Source organism: Neovison vison, chromosome 11 (genome assembly GCF_020171115.1).
Source record: "Neovison vison isolate M4711 chromosome 11, ASM_NN_V1, whole genome shotgun sequence".
Classification (NCBI taxonomy): domain Eukaryota; kingdom Metazoa; phylum Chordata; class Mammalia; order Carnivora; family Mustelidae; genus Neogale; species Neogale vison.
The window spans coordinates 13,304,973-13,324,558 of record NC_058101.1 but is presented as its reverse complement, the minus strand read 5'-3'; the positions used below and the strand labels follow the sequence as shown (position 1 = coordinate 13,324,558).

The following is a 19,586-nucleotide window of genomic DNA, read 5'->3' as shown; positions in this document are numbered from 1 at the left end:
GGCATGTTCCCTTGTTTAGTATACAAGCACGTTGAAACCATATACTTCTGTCCTCCAACAAAGTCAGGGATCCCATCTGGTGTTTTTAAAAAGTTGTTCTTGAATTGACATTCACCAGCTTCCCAGATGAATCTGAGACCCGTCCAACATCATACATGTTGGGAACCACTAAATTAGAAAAACCCATATTTCACAAATCGAGACACATTTTGCAAGGCAATTGGCCTATAGTCTTCAAAAATGCCACCGTAAAAAAGCCAAAGGAACACTGGACACCTGTTGCCAATTTTGGAAATTGGAGTGTGACGACTATATGTGATGTGTGACCCTGGACTGGATTCCGTATTAGAAAAGGAAAAAAATGGTAAAGAACATTATTGTTACAGTGAGGAAAACTCCAAAAAGAACTGTGTGCTAGATATACACAGTGAAATATGGTATTCAACTCATATAACCCTAAACCTCACAGGAGCAGAGATCTCGTTTGTTAAAGTTGTCACTGTACACCCAGAACTTCCATAGAAAAAATGTTTTTCTTGAATGGACATTCAAAGTGAGCCCATTAAAATCAACCAACAACTATAGTAATAGCATAAAGAGAATGCCTTGGCGTTGAATAAGATGTTGGAGTTGGTCTTGCAAGCTCTGGTTATAAGATTCGCAGAACCATAGTCTCCACTTGAAGTGATTGCAGTGACCTGTGGTCAGCCGTGGTCCAGGAGCAGGTGAGCCTCCTTCTGGCCTGTTATCAGAGGGTCCGCAGTAGCCCCCCACTCGGTCACAGTGCCCATGTCATTCGTAGCATTTCCTCACCTAGGTATTCTATCAGCTCATTTATCATCACAAAGAGATGGGTGAGTAGAGTACAATAAGATTGTTTTTTAAGATTTTATTTATGTGTTTTGAGGGAGAGAGAAAGCACGAGTGGGGGGAGGGGAAGGAGGGGGGAGAGAGAGAATCTCAAGGAGATTCCACACTGACGGGGAGCCTGATGCTGGGTGCGATCCATGACCTCCCACGACCTGAGCGAGAATCAAGAACTGAACGCTTAATGGACTGAACCACCCAGGCACCCCAGGACAATAAGATATTTTGAGAGAAAGATCACATTCACAGAACTTTTATTACAGACTATTGTAATAATTGTTTTATTACATTATTGTTGTTAATCTCTTACTATGTCTAATTTATAAATAAAACTTTATCATAGGTATGTACCTATAGGAAAAAAACATGGTTATATATAGTGTTTAGTACCATCTGTGGTGTCAGGCCTCCACTGGGGATCTTGTGATGTATTCACACAAATAAGGGAACTACTGGACTAGAAATCATTTTACTTAGGAAATCTAGGCCCTGCCCCTAACCCTGAGCCTCAGAATCTTTGTCTTAAGCAAGCTTCGCACGTGATTCTGATGCAGCAGTTCAGAACACAAGATTGGAGTCAGATACCTAGGGTTGATTTCTGGCTATTTTATTCATTACCTTTTCCCGTCCCTGAACCCCTCAAGAGTTCCCAATGTCTTTTACACTGCTACACATTTTATTCTCCCATTTAATTCCTTCTGAAGCTATACCATTTACTCATAATTATATTTATGACTTATTATTCCTTGCTAGACCCAAAATTTCATCAGAACAAGAATTTTTGTTTTGTTCTCTGATGGAAACCAGTACCTAGAATAGTGTCTAGAACTTAAAGGCACTCAATACATATGCTAAATGAGCAAGTGCACAAAATAAAAATTTTTAAACTTTTGCAGAGTTGCCAGGAAGATTAAATCAGTTAATACATGGAAGTACTTAGAGCTGCCATGTAGAACTACTTAACAAATATTGGCTGCATTAGTAGGATTTAGAGTTAATAACCGGAAATTTTTCCTTAAAAATTTCCTTAAAAAAACTACATTGGGGGCGCCTGGGTGGCTCAGTGGGTTAAGCCGCTGCCTTCGGCTCAGGTCATGATCTCAGGGTCCTGGGATCAAGTCCCGCATGGGGCTCTCTGCTCAGCAGGGAGCCTGCTTCCTCCTCTCTCTCTGCCTGCCTCTCTGCCTGCTTGTGATCTCGCTCTGTCAAATAAATAAATAAAAAAAAAAATCTAAAAAAAAAACAAAAAACAAAAAAACAAAAAACCCACATTGGTCTTACCCAATTACCCCAAACTTAAAGCCAGTCAGTGTTAGATACCAATGGTGGGGGATAGTGGGAACCATTAACTGATATATTGTGGAAATAAGTGTCCTAACATTTACATTTTTTTGGAGTTAAGTAAGTTTGTATAATTTTACTTGTTGAGGAAGCAAACAGCACAAAACTATATACTTGTGACAAAAGAAAATAGTATTGAAATTTCATAACAAATGCACATTAACAATTTTAAGCAAAAAGTAAAATGATTTGTTTCTTCCTTTCGACTAAAGTGCTTTAAAAAATTACAACTGACCTTTTAAAACAATGTGCTTCAATAGAAGAATACGCATTTTGTCAATCTTGCCGGGTTTTGAGACTTAGAAAATAATTGTATGGAATTCTAAAGTTATTTGAAGTAATTAAAAGTATGAATGTTTACATTCATGTCTTTTCTTCTTTTGTCTTTGTCTTTTGTCTTCCTCTTTAGACAGAGAACACAGAAAGTGGGGAAGAATGGAGAGGCTTCATTCTTACAGTAACAGAGGTACGTAGGGAAGACCTTACTTTTGACTGATTCATAAATTCAGCAACTATTTACTGGACACTGGCTATGAACCACACAGAGTGAAAAAGGTCAAAGAAACAAGAACTGAAAAGAGGAGATATAAACCCTTACACTTACTCATGAAATTTATATTTTTATCAGGTGGATGGAAAGGAAGAAAGAAAATGAACAAGATAGGGGCATCTGGGTGGCTCAGTGGGTTAAAGCCTCTGCCTTCGGCTCAGGTCATGATCCCAGGGTCCTGGGATGGAGCCCCGCATCGGGCTCTCTGCTCAGCAGGGAGCCTGCTTACCCCCCTCTCTCTCTGCCTGCCTCTCTGCCTACTTGTGATCTCTATCAAATAAATAAATAAAATCTTAAAAAAAAAAGAAAATGAACAAGATAAATTAAAACTGTGATGATTGTTATGTAGAAAGTAAAGAGGGCCTTGTGCTAGCTAGAGAGCTACAGGTGGTCAGGGAGATCTATTTTTTTGGTCCTATCCCTTGACACAGTGGCCCTTTCTAATGCTAATATCTATAGCTTACATTGCATCTTCCAAAACTACTTTCTAATTCATTTAATACATATTTATAAAATGCTAAGAGATGAATATTGTGAATGACATAAACAATATAACAGCTCATCAAAATGAAAATTCACCTTTTAAACATTTGCGTAGTGAGTCTTAAGACAAAGCAATGCTTACACGTTCAACTCTGTGGCATCTTATCAGAGACAAATAGTAAGACCAACAGTTTACAGTTAACTGTTGAAGCACGATCTCCATTATTTTAAATGAAGATACTGTAGTGACTGTCTTATAAATGTGAGGGTCTTTGAGAGCCAGCCCCGGAAAGAGAACCATGTTCTGATACTTTTAGAGGAGAAGAAAACTTTGTATGTTTATTACAGTCAGTTAAATCCAGACGCTGTCCAAAGCTAGCTCTTAAGTGAAGGCTTTGCAGTCCCACGAAATACACACCGCACTTGATCGAGATGATAGATGCTGGTTCTTCAGGGCAGCCAACAACAGGTAAAAGTTGGACTTCCCTATGCAGGGAAGTCACAGGAGGCTAGAAAAGGGGTCTGGTTGAAGATGTGAAAGGCATGCTGACTTGTGACGGGGAAGAAACTCTTGGGGAAACGGAATCAGTGTTGTGGAAAAGAGACATTGTGTGGCATGGCACTTCTTACACGGGGATCCAAGTCCTCCAAGGGCATGTGAGTAGTATGAAGGAGAACACTAAAACCACAGGAAAGCCTTGGGGTGCATCTTCCTGACACACTAATTATTTTGGGAAAAAAAATGTTCTTAGCTTTTTTTTGAGGTAAGGATAAAAAGCATTGTTTTCATATTAATGTGTACATAGATATATTTAGAATACAAAATACAACTCACCTGAACTTCCAAGAGAAGAAAAATTATTATTTAATTTTGTATTCTGTAAATTTTTTTTTTTAAGATTTTATTTATTTATTTGACAGACAGAGATCACAAGTAAGCAGAGAGGCAGGCAGAGAGAGAGAAGAGGAAGCAGGCTCCCTGTGGAGCAGAGAGCCCGATGCGGGGCTCGATCCCAGGACTCTGAGATCATGACTTGAGCCGAAGGCAGAGGCTTTAACCCACTGAGCCACCCAGGTGCCCCTAAATGTTGTTTTTTATTGTGTTCCCTGAACACTCTGTGTATATTCACACCTTGCTATTGTTAGAGGAGAACTTTACCAGAAGCTTGAGAAACACAGATTATAGTTAAAAGAGCAGAGAATTTGCTTTTGAATTAAATAAAATGGAGGTTGAGCCCAAAACTTTCTAGCTATGTGACCCTGGACTAGTTATTTAATCTTTCTGAACTTTTTTTTTTCCTACTTGTGGAGTAAAGATAACAATATCTTTATTATAGTATTGCTGTGAAGATTTGGAATGACCCCATGCTTGGGACGTAATAGGCGATGAATAAGCAGTAGTTTTTCATTTGTTTCACCTCATTCTATTATTTTTTTTAAAGATTTTATTTATTTATTTGACAGAGAGAGAGATCACAAGTAGGCAGAGAGGCAGAGCAGAGAGAGAGGGGAAAGCAGGCTCCCTGCTGAGCAGAGAGCCCGAGGTGGGACATGATCCCAGGACCCCGAGATCATGACCTGAGCTGAAGGCAGAGGCTTTAACCCACTGAGCCACCCAGGCTCCCCACCTCATTCTATTATTTTTTTCTGGGTTGGTATATAAGGAAATAACTTTACTGATTGTTAGTTTAGTTATTCAGAAGAATAACTTTTTGATTGTATACCCTTATTATGTTTTTATTTCAAATGTCATATATATGCATATATATAAGATAGAAACAATAGGATTAATAAGCACATGTAAATAGGTCATAAGGAGATGTAAACCCGGGGTATGAATATCAGGAGGGCATAGATTGCTCAATCCAAAATATCTCTCCAGAAAAGGTCAAAAACCAAATGAAGGAGGGTAGTATCATAATCCTAACGTGTGAATGTCAGTTTGAAATAGACACACAAAAACGCCAGAATATGGACCTCCGACTACCAATTCTCAGGCATCTAATGAAGAGTTCCATTTCTACTCCGTGTTGTCGTGTGCCTGGGGGGCTAATCCCAGGTTAGCTGTGGGAGAACACGGCGCCTTGCAGGTGCTCTGGGATTGCCCGGGCAGCAAGAACTAGTGAACTCAGCATGAACAACGAGAGTCCGTCGTTAACTTGAATTAGCTTGTAGTGCGAGGCGGGTATACCGCGCTGTGTGCCAGGCTAAAAGGAACACTTCTAGGAAGACTGGGCACCGGGCACAGGTTAGAGCTCTTTGGTTGGTTTGGAGGCAGTGAAGACACCAAGGTCCTCTGTGCCTGATTCTGTCCCTCCATGTGTATGAGATGACTGAAGCCCCTGAGAGCCCCAGCGGTCTCCTTGTCGCTAACAGCAGTCATCCTGCTGTCCTTGTTTGCCTACTGCTTTCTTTGGTTTCAGCTGTCCGTTCCCCAACACGTGTCCCTCCTCCCCGGGCAAGTAATTCGACTGCACGAAGTCCTAGAGAGAGAGAAAAAAAGGAGGATTGAGACAGAGCAGACCCCGAGCTCAGCTGTGGACAAGAAGGAACCGGCCGAAGATTACGCAGATGTACTGAGCCCTATGCCAGCGTGAGTGCACCGCGACCTCTGGGGTTTGTCCCTCGATCGTTAATAGTAATTTCTCATTATCAAAGAGAGTGAGCCCTTGACCTCATTCAAGCGGGGACAGGAGGCTGTCTTGTGGATGAACATTACATCTCTGAGGAGATGCCACAGTTCCTCTTCCGTGTCGTGATCAACAAGAAGCGAAATGTAGCTTTGGGCCAACCTCTTACCACACAGGAAATCCCCTTCCACCCACACCTTTACACTAAATATTTTTTCCCGAAGCTCAAACCTAAATAAAAAATGCTATGTAGAAAGAAGGAAAAGATTTTTTTTTTTTTCCCCACCATGCAGCTCCATGATGGACTGATTTTCTGTCGGAAAATTATACCAAAGAATTTGAAGTCTGTGAATGTCCTATTCACTTGTCCTGTCACTGAGGGGTCACTGAACTTGTACTTGAGGAAGGCCAAGTGTAAACCGTGTAAGGTGGTGTTGGGGAAAAGAAGAGGCACAGACAGGCCCAAGTCAGCAACACTTTTATTTTCTACTCTTAACGTGCTGTAAATTGTGACTAAGATGGTGAGGTCTTTCCTCCTGGAACCGTGGTCTTCTTGTCCAGGAATCTTGTCCCGGTACCACCCGTGACGTCAGCTTCTCACATATAGTCTAGCCGCCCCGAACTTGCCGAAACCTGCCTACCATCACGTTCGACTGAAACCAGTGACACCTGATGGACTGATGGGTTAGAAGTCACAGAGACCGCTTCTTTTGCTCTTTTCCTCCATACATGGACTACGCATTTATTACAGCCAGATAAAAAGAACCTGAAAATCATTCTTTGTCTTACCAGTCACACATATTCACTGTTAACATGTCAGGGCATGGCATATCCTGCCAGATATTTCTCTGTTGATAAAACAGACCTTTCATTGACCACAATATTTACTATAAAAATGGGAAGGGCTTTCTTAAAAATGTTACACACTAAAAATAACACCAATGCCATTAGAATGTCATATTATACCCAAGGGAGTGAATTCAGACATACTCTTAAATACCAGTTATTTAAAACAGACCATACAAGAGAAACATATAAAGAAATGCTTTGTGTCCCTGAAGAGAAACCACCAATAAATATTATTTTTGCAAGAGCTTATTATAAACTGAGATTAAGAACTGGGGATACAGTATTAATTCTTATCTTAGATTTTTAGATGATACTGGTGATTATATACTGACCAAGAGATAACTTTTCAGGTCTTCTTTGGTTAAAGAAAGAGGTTTGGAGGGATGAGGGAGTAAAGGCGTTAAGCATAAAGTGTATTTAATAGTGGCCAGGATTGTAATAATAGTAATTATACAATTATAATTACAATAATAAAGCCAGAAATTAAGAAAAGTTAATAACTGCAGCTCTTAGGATTAGTTTTGTAGAATTTTCAAAGTAATGATCTTCATCAGTTAAAAAAAAAAAATCCTGTTTTTGGTTTTTTTTTTGTCTCACCTCTGTAGATGTTTTTATACCGTGTCCCGGAAAGAAGCAACTGAGATGCTTGAGAAGAACCCTTCTTTGGGAAATATGATCCTGAGACCTGGTAGTGACAGCAAAAGCTACTCCATCACTATCCGGCAGGAGATAGAGTAAGTTTAATTAAAAAAAGTATGGAATTGTTAAAAGCCTGGTATCACTTTAGAAAGCAAAGTTGCACATGATCACCACCTGCTATGTGTTCTGTTGGGGCTAAAAATATAAACGTAAGAATCGGGAGAGAATGTTATAGAAGCAGAGCCAAGGCTAATATCTGCAGTAGGAAGAATGGGCAAATTACTTTGATCCTGCGTATAATTCTCTTGCTCATTCATTCATTTCACACATCTTTATTGAACGACTATTATGAGAACAAGTAATATTCTAGATACTGAGGATGGAGTAGTGAGCAAAACAACAATGTAAGGAGTTTACATTCTTGTAAGGCAACATGGACTGTAAATAAATGCATAACTAAAAAATCATATGTAGGGGCGCCCAGGTGACTCAGTGGATTAAGCCTCTGCCTTTGGCTCAGGTCATGATCCCAGGGTCCTGGGATGGAGCCCCGCATCGGGCTCTCTGCTCAGCGGGGAGCCTGCTTCCTCCTCTCTCTCTGCCTGCCTCTCTGTCTACTTGTGATCTCTGTCTGTCAAATAATTAAATAAAATCTTTAAAAAAAATCATATGTATAGTAATAAGGACTATGGAAGAAAATTAAATAGGATGAGGGAGATGGGAACACTCAGAGATGATTTATAGAGAAACATTTTCCGATTGCTATTGTTTTAATACAGAAGGCCTCCTTTATTGGCTAACATTTAAGCAGGGCCCTGAAGGAAGTGAGGGAACAAACCAAGCCAGTATCTAGGACAGGAGCACTTCAGGCAACAAGTGCATATGCCTAGAGACAGGAGAAGGCTCAGTTTGTTCAAAAACAAAGAGGTCCCTGTGATTGCAATGCAGTGAGCAGGCAACCAGTGCCTACGAGATTCCAGAGGTGGGGGGAGCGAGTGATCGCTCTGAGCCCTGCGTGTCGCTGAGGGACAGTTATATACTCTGAACGGCACAAGAGGCCACTGGACTGTGATGCATGAAGAAGCGACATGATTGACATCCATATAAAGGACAACTTGGAGCCTCTTGTCAAGGTTAAGAATTTCTTTCTGGTAAAATGGTTTACCTTGGATGAAGTCAGTAATACTTACATACCATAGTTGATTTTTCCATGTAGCTAAGGTGGTTGGATCTGCTAAGGTCCACTCCAGCTCTGAGTCTTTGAAATCTTGCATGTCAATAAATAAGCACTCCACGTTATTAACACTTTGACAAATGATAATAAAATTAAAACATTAGGACATTTTTTTGTCCTAAGTGAAAAAGTTCTGTAAGTAATTATCTTTCATATAAAAGCATAACCAGAACGTTGACTCTTTAATTTGCTATTCTTTCTGGGGGTAATATTCCATGAATTATTTTAGCTGTAACATATCTGTCGGTGCATCTGTTCACCAGTCAGTCCACTCTAAATATCAGTAATTCTAAGTATATTAAATATGACGACACTGACAATGGCTAGAGGCAGTAAAAAGAAAGTAATTACAATGCACCATGGTCCAACAAGCTTCCTCACTTGCCAGTTACTCCATATTAAACAGAAACTCATCTTTAGACACCAGACGTGTGCCCTGAATGGACGGCAAGAACGTCAGAGGCAGATCAGGTCCCGGTTCTGTGTGTTAAGTGAGAGAGCTTTTTGTGTGAGTATATGTGTTTGATTTTCCATAATGAATACCTATGTCAACTTAACCTTCTTGTTGTTTTATTATTTTTTATTATAAAGACTGACATTTGGAGTTTATATATATATATGTATATATTTTTTTAAGATTTTATTTATTTTATTTGACAGAGATCACAAGTAGGCAGAGAGGCAGGCAGAGAGAGAGGGAGAAGCAGGCTCCCTGCTGAGCAGAGAGCCCCATGCGGGGCTCAATCCCAGGACCCTGGGATCATGACCCGAGCCGAAGGCAGAGGCTTTAACCCACTGAGCCACTCAGGTGCCCCAAGAGTTAATATATTGTCAACTAATATGGTAGAATATCACAGATTACTCAATTTTAATTTACTTGCTTTATAATTCAATTGGCTCTTTCGAAACAAATCCGAAAGAAATAAAAATTGTGACTGCCCTCACATATAAGTGAGCTTAAAAGAAACGCTGGGCAAACAGTGAATTTTTCTGTTGCGTACATTCTGGTCAAGGAGCTTATTCCTTTTCAGGGTTTTAGGAAATTGAATTGAGTATGCCTTTAAAACTTAAGAGCATATAAAACGGAATTAAAATCCATTTTTCAGATTTTGTTTTAAAAAAAATTTAACGGCTGGAAAGCTAAATCACACAAGGGAGTGATAAGCTTTTTTCCCCTCATTTTATTCTTTTCTTGGTTGGATTGAGTGTTTGATCCATTAGCATGTGAACCCTGCATTATTATTCTGTATGAGAACAAAGTCCCTAAGACCTAATGACTCTTTAAAGACCACATATTTTCTGCACAATAGCAACCTGATCTTTTTAAGATGGTCTAAATTAGCCCAGCTTTTGCACCTTATTTTCTGTAAACGTGAGCTTTCAGAAATAACAGCGCTTCCTGATGTCGATGTGGTTTTTGACCAATGCAATGAGTTTCTATACTTAGGATATGAACTGACCGTCACAGTTTTTACTTATATCTCTATGGTATTTAAGCTATATTTAAACTCCCAAGAAAGAGCCTGGCAAAGAAATTCATATCAAACTTCTATAATTGTAATTTTAGTAAAATCACTTCCATTTTGAATTCATATAAAAATTCATGCTTTTGTACAACTGATGGTCCTAAAAACATAACATTTCATAAAACGAATCTTCCTCCCCACAAAACTTCATATTTTTGAAAAAGATTTTATTTATTTATTTGACAGAGAGACACACGGAGAGAGGGAACACAAGCAGGGAGAGAGGGAGAGGGAGAAGCAGGCTTCCCGCTGAGCAGGGAGCCTGATGTGGGACTCGACCCCAGGACTCTGGGATCATGACCTGAGGTGAAGGCAGATGCCCAACCAACTGAGACATCCAGGTTCCCTCAAAATAGAACTTTTAGAAGTCTAGATTTCATATCTTCTGTTTAACAGGGTAGCCGTTTTAGAGAATAGTAGAATGTTACCTTGTTAGACTGTAGAGCTTAATGTAAAGACTTTGACAAAAAATCTAGACGATTAGGAAGCACCTGAACACAGGTGGGTAACAACCCACAGAACCAACTCATTCTCTTACAGGTTGTAGGAGAAATGTGCAGCCATGCAAATTTAGGTGTGTCTGGCAAAATACTAACTGAAAAGTACAGACTAGTTTACAAAGCAGTGCTTAAAAGTAAAATTATCTCGGGGCGCCTGGTGGCTCAGTGGGTTAAAGCCTCTGCCAGGGTCCTGGGATCGAGCCCCACATCGGGCTCTCTGCTGGGCGGGGAGCCTGCTTCTCTCTCTCTCTCTCTCTGCCTGCCTCTCTGCCTACTCGTGATCTCTGTCAAATAAAGAAATAAAATCTTAAAAAAAAAATATTATCTCCATCAGTTCACAAAGCAGCTGTAGGAGGGAAGACTGTAGTTCTTGGGAAGAACTGCAAAAGTCATTCAGTGCCCAATTATCCGGTGACCCTCTCCTGATGTAAAATACCTCACTTTACCCAACCCAGTGGTGTGTGAATTCATAAGACAGAGCTATTCTTACAACAAACTTAGTGGTTTGGCCTTTGTTTTCTTAAAATTGTTATGACTACATGGCAAGCTAGTAGTATATATATACTTTGGAAAGCCATTAGCCAAGGAAACAGTGGAAAATATTGACCCCAAATTAATGCCTTTGCAGAAATTTGGGTAAGAGGCTATACACATTATATCACATTTAAGGCCACACACTTGTTGAAAGACAGGTTACTTCTTTTTTGAGGTCATAATCAGGAAACCTCAGTATAGAAAATTTTATCCTTTTTTCTTCTATCTTTATTTCTTGGGAAAAACAAAACAAAATATGAAAGAAAAGCAAAGGTCTTAAATGAGATTCAAAGCCTAAGCGACTTCAACGGAATTTTTTTTTTTTACCTTACTTTCTGCTCCAGAACTCAGTCCTTTTAGTCAAAAGTTCCAAGAGACTCTTAATCTTTGCTGCTTTTCCTCCCGAAGCTTTGTCATGAATAACGATGACGATGACACAACAGTCATTACCAACAACTATCATTGTCATCGCTTCCAGGGTACCATGTGGGGGTCCTGAGCTAGGTGCTTGACAAGCATTTCCTCCAGAAACAGTAAAAACCGAGACCGTTTTTTCCTTGTTTTATAAATGAAGCAGCTAAGCCTTAAAGAAGCTACTAAGTTAAAGTGATAAATTTAAAACGTAGTAAAAAGAGTTATAATTTGCTACGTGTCTACATGTGCAAGATACTGTACTAAGGACTTTTCAGACATTAATTCACAACAGTCCTGTGAGGAATGGAATTACCATCTCCATTTTATAGATGAAGAAATGAAGGCTGAGAACTTACACAGAGAAGCAGAATTTGAACCTCAATCTTTCTGGTGATAAAGATCACACCCTTCAAGCTTTCTGTCAGTCTTCCAAGGAATAAGAATCACTTGTTTCATAAAAATATAGAAGATCTAATTGGAAAGGATGAGAGATTTCAAAAGTAACTATGTGATTATCAAAGTCCTTTTCAGGTAGGGATAAAAATAAAGCCAGCGCCAATCACTCCAAAGGAAGGTACTTGTAAGACCTTCGTCCAAAAATGTTTCCTTTACCAGTCTGCTAGTGATTCCTGAAGGACTGGCAATCAAGAACACTTTTTATTTTTAATTATTTTTTAGGAGGGGACAAGGTTAGTTAGGTTTTATCCCATGTCTTAAAAGTAAAGTTCTAGAATAAGACAGTAGAATAAAATTATTAGCTGTTTTCCAGTGACATTCAATGGAGAGAATATTGGGATAGGATGGTAGATGAGGAAAAAGTCCCTTGAAAAGAACTGTAGTTCAGTCCTAGAGGAATGTGGCCCATAAGTGGAGAGACGGGTGATAAAGAAGGTGGAGGACCCTGCCAACAAACTCAACCTGGCAGACGGCTTTGGACCGCTTCTGTAAATCGGACAGATGTTCAATTAGTTTCTCTTTCAAGCCAATGGCAGTGTAATAAATGCTTTACATTTTTCAACATTAAAAAAACTCTTGGTCCTGACACTGTTGTCACGTGAATCAAAAGAATTCAAGGCAAACATTTTTACTTCTGCTCTCAGTATTAATTAATTGTAGCCAATGGCACTGTAAGACAGGCTTGTAGTATTTTCAAAATTCAGTTTCATAAATATTGCGTGCCTCATGCTGGAAGACAAAGGTGAATAGATTGTGCTTCTTGCTCTTAAGCAATTCTCGTTAATGGAATATGTGTTTAGGGTGGTAATCATTTAGAGTGCTATGTGACCATAGAAGAGGAAGACATTACGCTTCATCTACTGTGCTCACCTTGTCCCGGAGCACTTTCCAGATCTCTAAGTCAGCCTGAAGTGAGCAGGTATCGAAGGTGGTCTGTGAGCTAGCAGGAAGGACGGCCATTCAGGGATTTCTCATTGGAATTGTGATGACGTAGAATAGAAAGTAATTTGCTTTCAGTAATTCTTTCTACTTTCCTTTTAATCTAGAGAATAAAAATCTGATTTGTACGTACCTACTTAGGATATTATAATGTTGCCTGCTTTGTAAATTAGTGGCTTTAAAAATGATAATTTTGGGGCGCCTGGGTGGCTCAGTGGGTTAAAGCCTCTGCCTTCGGCTCAGGTCATGATCTCAGGGTCCTGGGATCCAGCCCCGCATCGGGCTCTCTGCTCCACGGAGAGCCTGCTTCCTCCTCTCTCTCTCTCTGCCTGCCTCTCTGCCTACTTGTGATCTCTGTCTGTCAAATAAATAAATAAAATCTTTAAAAAAAAATGATAATTTCTGCCTGAAAGATTTTCAGCTCTTGATTCCTTTTTTCCTGTTATCCATCACCCACTCAGTGACTTGGTATCCCTAATGTATAACCCCTCCAAAAACAGACATAGAGAACTGGGAAAATAAAATGAAAACAACCATTTAAAATTTTTTTATTTTTATCATTGTTATTATTATTTTTTTGCCTAACTACAGGAATGGGAATGTAGGTTTTATTATAGAGGAGATATTTTATATTCACTTTAGTTTGATTTGATCCAATAGTATATTCAAATGGAGAATAACCTTTTTTTTTTTCATTTTAGCACGCCAAGAATCAAGCACTACAAAGTGATGAGTGTAGGAAAAAACTACACTATTGAACTGGAAAAACCTGTAAGTAGCAATTTCCTTGTTTTTGAGGAATTTTCTCCTGCTTTTTTCCAAATCTACCTTATAGAATTCAAAGAAAGGTGGAAAAGCAGACCCCTTCCCCAGGAACATAGTGTGGTGAGAAGTAGCCATGTGAAGGAGCCCCGGAAGTGGCAGAGATCCAGGGGGAGACGTGAGATAGAACAAGTGGATGCGGAGGCTCAGGAGAGACTCTGCTAACAATTCTTTCTACTTTTGTTTCCCTGTAATCTTTATCAATATGATTTTTTCAGGGAGGGAAGATTTTTTTCTTAAATGCTTGTTTTCCATCCTCCAATGATACGTATTTCAATGTGATTATTTCTAATGGGGGACAAAAAAATCTGTGAATGCCTAGTCCTCTAATACCTATCATGTAGAAGTTTAGAAATCTCCCTCATACTAGCAACATAATCATGAAGAAACAGTCCCTTCCTGGTCTGCAATCCCTCTCAACGGTACCATGGGGCTCATGATACAATCACTAGGTCACGGTATTGGGCAGACAGCTAAGGAACTTGCATGTATTACTTAATTTAATCTTGACCGTGACCCTGAGGGATGCCCATGATACAGGTGGGAAAACTGGTACTTACACTCATCTCAACCAATGAAAATGCAGTGATGTGAGCCATGGTCCAGGTGCCAGAAAAAGAGAGTATAGTTCTGCCATCTTAGGCTGCAGCAGTGGGAAGACTAGATTGGGGAAGTGATATCACATCAATGGAATTAATGAGTCTTGAAGATATTTATTTTAACATCTTTAAAATTGAGCTCTTAGTGCCTCTGCCTCTTCAAGCCCATTGTGTTGATCAGATGGACAAAGGGGCAGTCTAGCTGAATTTTTATGGTTTTTTATTTTTATTATTATTTTTTTAACAACGATTTTATTTGTCAGAGGGAGAGAGGGAGCGCACCAGCAGGGGGAGTGGCGGGCAGAGGGAGTAGCAGGCTCCACGGAGGAGGGAGCCTGATACAGAACTCAGTCCCACGACCCTGGATCTTGCATGACCTGAGCTGAAGGCAAATGCACAACCGACCCAGGCGTCCCTGAATTTTTTATGTTTAGATCCCACTTCTTAGAATGCACTAGTGACTCTTGCCAAGAGGAGAGCAGCTGATGACTCACACACCTCACCTCCCTCTTGGCCATAAATGCCTCCCTGAGCTCCCCGGCTCTCAGGTCCATGCCTGCTGGGGCTTTTTCAAAAATTCTAATGAAGGAAACAAACAAACAAACAACGCAAATAACCAACTGACTGGAAGCAACAGTCAGGGGAGAAGAAGGTGCCTCTGTGACTGGTGAACGGGGCTCATTTCTCTGTAATTAGCCCGAACAGGCCCCCATGTAAGGAAAGTTACCTGCCTGGACTGCTTTTTCTCCTTTCACACTCCCCTCCCTTAGCCCTCAACCAGGTTGACATTTTATGAATTCCAGGGGCATTCGGGTTTAGCCTGATTTTACTTGTATAAAAATATTGGTTTGGGGGTGGCAAGCCATTTCAGGTACTCTTGGCCAAGTAAACTCTCCTGTTACAGTGAGATGTTAAAATGGTAAATTCTCTGGCTTTAAGGGTTCTTTGGTTTCAAACAGAAGAAACCAAATAACTAGCTTAAGTAAAGACAGATTTAAGAACATAGGAAAACCCATGAAATGACTGGACAGCTGAAGGCCTCCAGGGACTAAGCAGCAGCTACTTGTACAGTTGACCCTTGAATATAAAAGTATGGGTCCACTTACATGTGGGTTTTTTTTTTTCTTTTGATAAATACAGAATAGTACTGCTAAATGTACTTCTCTTGTGATTTTTCTTAATATTTCCTTTTCTCTGGCTTATTTATTGTAAGGATACAGTATATAATAATGTATAACATACTAAATATGCGTCAATTAACTACGTTATTTGGTAAGGCTTCTGGTCAACGGTAGGTTTGTTAGTCTTTAATTTTGGGAGGAGTCAAAAGTTATTATGCGGATTTTTGAGTGCAAAAAACTAACTCCTGTTGTTCTAGTGAGAGCCTTCTGATTAGGAACCTGCTGTTCTTCCAGGTTCCTCTCCTCAAATTCAGACTTCAGGAAGGGAGCATTTTCTGGCCTGTGTCACATTCTCATGCAATAACTAGGGAATTGCAGAGTACCTAATTATTGTCGACCAAAATATATCCCACGGTGGGGGGGAAATTTCTCAACAGGGAATTAGATACTATAAAAGAGAAAAAATGCATAGGTGGGAAACACTGGCCATTCAGTACCTTTTTGAAGTGAAGTATTGACATGTTTTACTAAAGATCAGGAAATTCACAGTAATCTTCATTAAATTTCACATGACCTGGGGCGCCTAGGTGGCTCAGTCATTAAGAGTCTGCCTTCGGTTCAGGTCATGGTCCCAGGGGTCTGGGATGGAGCCCCGCATCGGGCTCCCTGTTCAGCAGGAAGTCTGCCTCTTTCTTTCCTACTACCCCTGCTTATGTTTCCTGTCTCTCTGTGTCTCTGTCAAATAAATAAAATCAATCTTAAAAAAATTTTTTTTTCACATGAGCTTTTTTCAACTCTCTTCACATGGATGATACCGAGCCTTCTCTCACTCTCTTTGTACAGGTCACACTCCCAAACCTTTTCAGTGTCATTGATTATTTCATGAAAGAGACTCGAGGAAATTTACGACCATTTATATATTCAGCCGATGAAACCTCTGGTATGTTCTTCACTTCATTGCTGTATTAAGGAAAGCAAAACAAAATAACAATCCTTCCCCACCAACCCCCATATATGATTTTTAATACCAACCAGGTAGGAATGTAGTTCAGCTTTTAAATTTATCTATTTGTAAGTCATTTTATCATTAACCCTGTGAAAATAAGGGAGGACCAATATATTCCGGTGGCCCATTCTAGAGAAAGAAAAGTCATAGGCATGTATTTTGTGTCTAATTTCATCATCATTCTAATTGGTTTTCTTTTTAAAGATTTTTTATTTATAATATGGAGAATGAGAAAGAGAGAGCACAGGGGGAATGGCAGGCAGAGAGAGAGAGGGGGAAGAATGCTTTCCTCTAAGCAGGGGCTCTGATGCGGGGCTCAGTGCCAGGACCCTGTAATCATGACCTGAGCCGAAGGCAGACACTTAAATGACTGAGCCACCCATGTACCCTTCTACTTGTCTTTATCAAATAAGTTCAGAGATAAGACAAAAAACCATACTCATATATAGAGTCATGGAAACCAAACGGGATTTAAAAGTATGATCTGTTAACATCAAATGCCCTCGTCAGATTAAAATGGATGAAGATGGAATTCCCTCTGGGGATAGATGATTTGAGAGAGAGGCTGATTCCACCGTAAAGGCAGAGGCCTGAGCGTCAGATAACAAAATAAGTCTCTGTTCCTACAGGTTATGAGGGAAAACAACTTTGTTTGGCTGCCTGCATCACAGCATATCTGAAAAGTCTGATTAAATTTAAAAAGCCAGCAACTTTAAAAGTCCAAGGTTGAAAACATATGAATCTTGTGATGCCGAATAAAGAAACTGAGTCTGAAGGAGCTTTAGGGAAATTGTCCAGTACAGTGTCTCACTGTATATAGGAATCACCTGCACACTCAGTACAGAAGACATCTCTAAGATGTGACCAGTCAGGGACACCTGGATGGCTCAGTGGGTTAAGCCCTTGGCTTCTGCTCAGGTCATGAACTCAGTGTCCTGGGATTGAGCCCCGCATCAGGTTCTCTGCTCATCGGGGAGCCTGCTTCCCCCTCCCCCTACCTGTCTGCTGCTCTGCCTACTTGTGATCTCTCTCTCTCTCTGTCAGATAAATAAAACCTTAAAAAAAAAAAGAAAAAGAAAAAGAAAAAGATGTGACCAGTCAGCTTGTTTGAAAATTCCTAATGATGGTCACCTAACTGCTTTCTGAGGCAGCACACTTCACTTCTGATCAGTGCTCATCTTAGAGAATTCTTTCTTAATAGTAAGTCTGAAATATTTCTTCCTTTAACTTCTATATATTAATCCAATTTCTGGTTTTGGAACAACTCAGGGTTTTAAAAAGCCCATCAAATATATAAAAGCAGCCACAATGCGCCCCCCTCCCTTAGTCTTTCTCTGTCCTCGATAAGTTATTAGTTCCTTCAGCCCTCTTATCACATCTTTAGCTTTTCTGTATACTAATTTCCGAACATCTCTCTGAAAATAGAATTACAGGGGATGAACACATTACTATAGACATGGCTGGAATAATATATTACACAGGCTTAATTCAGAAAAACCATTTACAGAAATCTATTAAGAATTACTTAATATGATTATTAATATAAGAAGTAGTAACTGATATAATTTTTTTTTCAGAGACCGAAGGATCTCCTGTAACACCTCTAAAATAAAAAAAAAAAGTTTAAGGTGATGGTGAATCTGATATAATTTGCATGTCAGTTATCTACTGTTATGTAACAAACCACCCCAAAAACATGGTCGTTAAATCAACAGCCATTTTATTTGCTCATGATTCTGTGCATTGGCAATTTGGATTGGATTCGGTTGGGCAGTTCCTTTGCTAGTCTCACTTGCTGTCACTTACGCAACTGTAACCTGCTGATGGCCTGACCGGGGCCGCGTGTTTCAAGTTGGCCTCATTCACACATCTGGTGCCGGTGGCCAGCTGGAGCTGGCTGAACCACTCTCCTCACGTATTCTCTGATACTTGAGGAGTTAGCTCAGGCTCTCTCATGTGAGATCTCAGAGTTATTAAGAGGTGAAGCAAACCTCAAGTCCTTGGGCTAGAAATTCTTAGCGTTAAGGATCAAGTATGGCTCTGCTAGAGATTTCAGTATAGGTGAAACTGTGAATTGAATAAATGGATCCAAGTGTGATGCGTCTTATGTACAAGGGCTAAACTTCTTTCTAAAAAATTTAACTTACACGCAATAAAACTCACTTTTTGGTATACAGTCCAATGAGTTGTGACAACCACCATCAGAATCAAGATACAGAAAGTTCCATCACCTCAAAAAAATGCCCTGATGTTCTTTATAGTCAACCCTTCTTCTACCCACAATCCCTAGCAACTAAGATGTTTTCCACTCCTATAGTTTTGCATTTTCCAAACTGTCATATAAATGGAATCACAGTATAGAAAACTTTTGAGGTTGATTACTTTCATTCATCATAATGTCTAGAGTCAGGTAAGTGTTATATTATTAGCTTGTTCTTTTTTTTGTTGAATAGTATTTTACTGTATGGAAGAATTAGTTTGTTTATCCATCCAACAATTAAAATGTATTAGGGTTGCTTCCAGTTCTTGGCTATTACTTACTGAACCATATTAATAGTCAAGTGCAGACTTTTGTGTACACGTCTTCATTCCACTTGGGTAAAATATCTGGGAATGAGATTATTGGTATACAAAAAGAGTCCATCTAGGGGCACCTGGGTGGCTCAGAGGGTTAAGCCTCTGCCTTCAGCTCAGGTCATGGTCTCAGGGTCCTGGGATCGAGCCCCGCATCGGGCTCTCTGCTCAGCAGGGAGCCTGCTTCCTCCTCTCTCTGACTGCCTCTCTGCCTACTGTGATATCTGTCTGTCAAATAAATAAATAAAATCTTAAAAAAAAAAAAACAACAAAAAGAGTCCATCTAACTTTGTAAGAAACTGTGGAACTCTCTTCACAAGCAGGTCTACCTTTTTGCACATCTGCCATTGGTGCTGGAGAGTTGTAGTTGCATCCTCATCAGCACTTGGTATTGTCATTAACTTTAAAAAAAAAATTTAAGTAAACTCTACATCACACATGGGGCTTGAACTCATGACCCTGAGATCAAGAGTTGCATGCTTTACCAACTGAGCCAACCACA

General features: G+C 39.8%; 1 protein-coding gene across 2 annotated transcripts in view; it reads left to right on the top strand.

Moving 5' to 3' along the window:
- The window catches only part of STAP1 (signal transducing adaptor family member 1), a 34,750-nt gene extending 15,723 nt beyond the window's left edge, over positions 1-19,027 (top strand). For both annotated transcript variants that reach the window (XM_044225045.1, XM_044225046.1), the window contains 6 exons: positions 2,618-2,674; positions 5,665-5,834; positions 7,326-7,454; positions 13,664-13,733; positions 16,348-16,444; positions 18,088-19,027. In XM_044225045.1, coding sequence (XP_044080980.1) covers positions 2,618-2,674; positions 5,665-5,834; positions 7,326-7,454; positions 13,664-13,733; positions 16,348-16,444; positions 18,088-18,122 — 558 coding nt within the window. In that variant the 3' untranslated portion in view covers positions 18,123-19,027. The remainder of the gene's footprint in view (positions 1-2,617; positions 2,675-5,664; positions 5,835-7,325; positions 7,455-13,663; positions 13,734-16,347; positions 16,445-18,087) is intronic.
- Positions 19,028-19,586: the final 559 nt, after the last annotated feature.